This window comes from Callorhinus ursinus, unplaced genomic scaffold, assembly GCF_003265705.2.
Source record: "Callorhinus ursinus isolate GAN/ISIS: 27379988/994484 unplaced genomic scaffold, GSC_fseal_2.0 scaffold4, whole genome shotgun sequence".
NCBI classification, from domain to species: Eukaryota; Metazoa; Chordata; class Mammalia; order Carnivora; family Otariidae; genus Callorhinus; species Callorhinus ursinus.
In genome coordinates this window covers 89,917,669-89,923,668 of record NW_027397066.1, presented here as the reverse complement: position 1 = coordinate 89,923,668, position 6,000 = coordinate 89,917,669, and the positions used below count along the sequence as shown (strand labels likewise).

The 6,000-nt window shown below is 34.6% G+C and overlaps 1 protein-coding gene across 4 annotated transcripts in view; it reads right to left on the bottom strand.

The window, feature by feature from the left end:
- Positions 1-203: 203 nt before the first annotated feature.
- Positions 204-6,000, bottom strand: part of SEC24B (SEC24 homolog B, COPII coat complex component) — an 87,376-nt gene continuing 81,579 nt past the window's right edge. For all 4 annotated transcript variants that reach the window (XM_025873697.2, XM_025873698.2, XM_025873699.2 and 1 more), the window contains 3 exons: positions 5,215-5,307; positions 1,350-1,453; positions 204-1,100 (listed from right to left, as the gene is read on the bottom strand). In XM_025873697.2, the coding sequence (XP_025729482.1) occupies positions 986-1,100; positions 1,350-1,453; positions 5,215-5,307 (312 nt within the window). In that variant the 3' untranslated portion in view covers positions 204-985. The remainder of the gene's footprint in view (positions 1,101-1,349; positions 1,454-5,214; positions 5,308-6,000) is intronic.

Sequence of the window (6,000 nt, the reverse complement as noted above, 5' to 3'; positions counted from 1 at the left end):
AAAGACAAATTAAGATTATACCTAGTCAACACTCATATGTATTTTAAAAGTGACACTGGTTTTTTAGAATACAAACAGAATGAGGACTTGGTAATGTCCACAAACTAATAAAAACGAATGGATTCAAATACTACTAAATTCAAGTAGTAAACTCAATATGTGAAAGTAACACCAACCCTCCCCACACAGAAAAAAACACCAAATATTGTCAAGCAAAATATTTTTAATTAGTAGGCTGATCATAAATAAATCCACATAAAAGATTTAACAGAATTACAAAGAGTTTTGTATTTCTTTTGTGGACTCAATTCATAATACGCATTAGTCAACCTCATTCTCTAACTGTGACAAAAAGAGTTGTCATCCAACAATGCAGCACAGTTTAAGCAATTCATATTTTGTAGTTACATTTTTACATTTTCTTTACAAATGTAACATTTATGTACATTATACATATATTTTTCTATAGTTCATGTACTGAAATGCTACTGTTTTTACAGGGAAAATATTGAATTCATGAATACAAATCATTCCTTGTTAAAAAGTAATTCATATAAACAAGTAACACGGTACCACTGCCTTTTGGCATCTCTTGTCAGAGTTCAAGTCCAGAAATGTTATATTAATTATCAGAAGAAGGGATTGATCTAATTTGACATTATGACGTATCATTCCACAGAGCTACATAAATGTGCTGGCTTGCAATGGACAGAGCACTGTACTGCTGCGCTACTGGAAATGTGTAGAAACCAACTCAAAACAGACTCGGTGAAACAGCATCATCATTACCATTAATTCAGGCTGAAGAAAATCTGTTAAGTTCTTTCTTCCCCTTTACCTTCTGCCAAAGCCTCAGGGTGCTATGCTATGCATTGTGTCTTGTAACAGCAAATGCCTTCATTTCAAATATCCTATGTGCTTCTCTGACAGATTATGCTTTACCTAGGCTATGGGTCTTTTTCTTCTTATTCAATTTTATTCTACTTCACTTACAAATTTGCTGCTGAATGTGAAGCAAAAATTCATAGTAAGAGAATGCAGCTTCTGTTCGGTCTTCAATCAAATGTTGAAAAAATTCCGTTTTGGCAGGACTCTCATCTCTGAAATAGAAAAAAAGAGAATTTATTTAAAAATGCATGTTATTATAAAGAGTAATTATACATTAAAAAAATCACTAATACATGGGGGCTTTAGGAAAATGGAACACAAGGGATATTAATCAATTAACAGCATTCTCCTATTAGAATACATTTTTATAATATTATTTAAAGTTTGCTCTGAAGACAAGCAACTTCACACAGACTGTGCAGGATAAAACAATTTCATAATTAAGTTACAGAAGTACTTACTTTACCACGTGAAGAATTGGGCTTAATGGTCTGTTGTCTCTAAGCCAAGATATAAAGGATCTCGCCCTTTCTGATGAAAGTGTATCTAGCTCTGGAAGATGTGTCTGGTAAAAGTAATATAATCCGGAAATTACTTCCTTACTCACAGACTGTAGCAATATTAGAACTAAATCATGATGCATTCCCGCTAAACCAACTGCCAGCACTCTATTCCCAGCCCTAAAGCAGCAACCAAATGGGTAAAATTTAAAGTGTTCACAAATCTGTTTATATTTTTCTGGATAAGTTAATAAAACATGTTTTAGTCATTCATTCATTCATTTTTAGAGAAAGAGTGTGTGTACTTGTGGAAGCAGGGAGATGGGGAGCAAAGTGGGGCAGAGGGAAAGGGAGAGAAAAAAATCTTTTTTTTTTTAGAAGATTTTATTTATTTGACAGAGAGAGAGAGAGAGAGAGAGAGAGATCACAAGCAGTGGGGGAGGGACAGAGCTAGAGGGAGAAGCAGGCTTCCCGGCTGAGCAGGGAGCTCGATGCAGGGCTCAATCCCAGGACCCTGGGATCATGACCTGAGCCAAAGGCAGATGCTTAACCGACTGAGCCACCCAGGTGAATCTTAAGCAGGCTCCACACCTGGTGCGGAGCCCAAGGCAGGGTTTAATTTAAGATTTACTTATTATTATTATTATATTATATTAATTTGTTTGACAGGGAGAGACACAGCGAGAGAGGGAACACAAGCAGGGGGAGTGGGAGAGGGAGAAGCAGGCTTCCTGCTGAGCAGGGAGCCCGATGCGGGGCTCGATCCCAGGACCCTGAGATCATGACCCGAGCCAAAGGCAGACACTTGATGACTGAGCCACCCACGCGCCCCCCAAGGTGCGTTCAATGTCACAACTCTGAGATCATGACCTGAGCCGAGATCAAGAGTCAGGTGCTTAACTGACTGAGCCACCCAGGTGCCCCAACATGTTTAATGATAAGTATGTCACTGATACTACACCCACATATTATATTTTTTCTGAGTAAATCAATAAAACATCCACAGTGAATAGTATGTCATTGGTATTGTACTATCCTTTTAATTTCATCTAAAGGAAACATGCAAATGAAGGGGGCTATCACTAACTTCTAAATTTACTCAACAGTTATAGATTCCATCCTCTTCTAATAACAGCCATTCTCACAGAATTGTGTGTTTCCTTTAGTCCCTAAAATTTAAGGGCAAGGGACAACCAGATGGCTAACAAGACACATGAAAAGATGTTTAACATCACTTACCATCAGGGAAATGCAAATCAAAACTACAATGAGATATACAACAACAACAACAACAAACCCCTACAATGAGATGTCACCTCACACCTGTCAGAATGGCTGCAATCAACAACACAAGAAAAAACAGGTGTTGGCCAGGATGTGGAGAAAGGGGAGCCCTACTGCACTGCTGGAGGGAATGCAAACTGGTGCAGCCACTGCGGAAGGTTCCTCAAAAACTTAAAAACAGAACTACCCTACAACCCAGCAACTGCACTACTAGGTATTTACCCGAAGGACACAAAAACACTAATTCAAAGGGATGCAAGCATCCCTGTTTATAGCAGCGTTATCTACAACAGCCAAATTACAGAAACATCCCAAGGGTCCTTTGACTGATGAATGGATAAAGACAATGTAGTACACGTACACACACACACACACACACACACACACACACACACACACACACACACACTCGAATATTACTCAGCCATCAAAAAGAATGAAATCTTGCCATTTCCAACAACATGGATGGAGCTAGAGAGTATAATGCTAAGCAAAATAATCAGAGAAAGACAAATACCACATGATTTCACACTTCTGTGGAATTTAAGAAACAAAACAAACAAGCAAAAGAGAGAAAGAGAGAGGGAAACCCAGAAACAGACTTTTAACTATAGAGAACTGATGATTACCAGCGGGGAGGGTGTGGGGAGGTTAAATAGGTGATGGGGGTTAAGGAGTGCACTTGTGATGAGCAGAGGGTGATATATGGAAGTGCTGAATCACTATACCGTACATCTGAAACTAATATAACTGTACGTTAACTAACCGGAACCAAAATAAAAAATTAAAAATTTAAGGGCAAGGAATTTTAAAGAACAGTGTGGATGTATAAATAAATTTAAAAACTATATGCAAGATTATTTTTAAAAGAGTTAAAGAGTCTACTCTTGTATGTTTTTATAAATATAGTTTATAAATTTAATAAATAAATGTATATTACAAAATATAAATATATATTTTTGTATATGAATTTATATGAGGCTGTTTCCAAAGCCAAATTAATAGTAAACTAACTCAAGGTATAGTGTATGTAAAAAAAAAAAAAAAAAATTAAATAGTAAAGCTTTATTTACTGTTATTTTGTTTTCATAACTATGAGTGAGGCTGAACATTGTTTCATATGGCTACTACTGTATTTCCTCCCTGGCTTGGAAATTGCCTATTCAAATCTTTTGCCCATTTTTCTTTTCCTTTTTTTTCTGAGGGGATCAGGGTGTCTTTCCTAAAGATTTGTAAGACAACTTTTTATACTAGAAAAATTAGCCTTTTTTCAGTCCTCAGCTACAGATAAACTTCTGATTTTGTTGTCTGTCTTTTGGTTTATTTATTTTACCACATAGAAATGTTTTATTTTTTAAGATTTATTAATCTTTTCCATCACTAACTTACAAAGGCCTTACCCATTTTAATACAATAAAAATTATTTTTCTAGTATTTTTTCTTTAACTACAATGTTTACCACATCCTATTTTTCATGAATTAGATCCATTTCTGACCTCCATTTTGTTCTGCTGATATGTTCATTATGCCAGTATCATAGTGTTTAAATAACTACAGCTTTAAAATAAAGTTTACTATTTTATTTAGAACTTCTTTTTCATAGCCTTTTCCCCTTTGCTGACTTTATTCCCTCTTTTCAAACTTTTCCTTATTAACTTCATTTGCTGAGTTTTAGAATTGAACTCTGGAATTAATGTGTCAAATAAAAAAAAAACAAATCAAACAATAGCAGAATGTGATAAAAAGTACACTGACTTTAAATTAATTTCAGGAGAAAGGACATATTTACAATATCCAATGATAAAGTAGGTCTTTCCTATTATTTAAATATAGAGAACTGTTTTCAGAATCATATTTCTTTGGTATTGGTTAATATACATACAGTAAAGGCCCATTGCAAAAATTATGTTTATTATCACCAAAATAATTTAAATCAGAAGTTAAAGTTGTTGGAAAACAGTCTGGCAGTTCCTCAAAAAGTTAAACACAGAGCATAACATATGACCCAGCCATTCTACTCCTAGGTATATACCCAAGAGAACTGAAAACAGTTCACACAAACACTTGCACATAAATTGTTCATACTAAACTACTCACAATAGCCCCAAAGTGAAAACAACCCAATGTCCATGAATGAATGACTCGATTTAAAAATGTAGCCTAACCATATAATTATTATTTAGTCATAAAAAAGAATAAAGTATTCATACATGCTACAATATGGTTGAACTTTGAAAACATTGTGAGAAGTGAAAAAATAAACACAAAAGGCCACATATTATGTGATTCCATATATAAGAAATGGCAAATCCAGAGAGACAGAAGGTAAATTAGTGGTTGCTAGGGGAAAGCAGGAGGGGAGAATTTAGAATACAGGTTCTTTTTGGGGTGATAGAAATGTTTGAAATTAAGATACTGGTGATTGTTGTACCACATTATATACTTTATGATAATTAAAATGGTGAACTATGTGTGAATTTTATCTTACTAAAAATTTTAAACAAACAAGCATACAAAACTTAAAACTGTAAAAGCCACTGACCATTTTCTGTGGTATTGATGCAAAATTAGGATACCCAAGTACATCCTCTATGAAGTTATTGTCACAGCTTTTTCCAATCCAAATGTAAAAAACCTAAAATGAAAAAAACAACAAAATATTAAAACTTCCTAATCTGAAACCTATTATAGATAATTTTCTCAAAATATCAAGCATAAAAGAGGTAAAGTATATGGTCTCAATTAAATAGGAACAAACATAAAAGTAAAAAGGAAACCTGTAATTGGTACATTTGGGATCTATATCCAGGAATTTAGAGTGGTTCACATCTTCTTAGCTTAAATTTCAAGAATTCCCATAAAATACATTTTACCATCTTCCTTACTTTTTTTCCCTTAAGAAGGTAGTGCTTTAGCCAGGATAACTGACTCATTGTATTTCTTACCCACTTTTTCAATTACTCTCTGAGTATTTTAACTAATGGGCTCTCCCTCATCCACCCTTTTCCTACTCAAAAGGTATCATTTATGAAGTCACCTCGACCATTCTGATACACTTCACCACCACCCTGCCCAGTGACTTCTCTTAAACTTCTAATCGTTAATGGCTTTCAGACAAAGGATAGAAGCTGAAACTGATAAGACTCCTAAGGTCCCTTTGAATTTTATGATTCTAGATGGTAAAATCCTTGAAGACAGAACTTATCTCTTTACTTTTCTATCAAGTATACATAATCCATGACAATAAATAATCCATGATAATAAAATGATATCCAACTAGGAGAGTCTAAAGTAAATTGACCTCTTGTGCCAGGTACAAATTTATTTT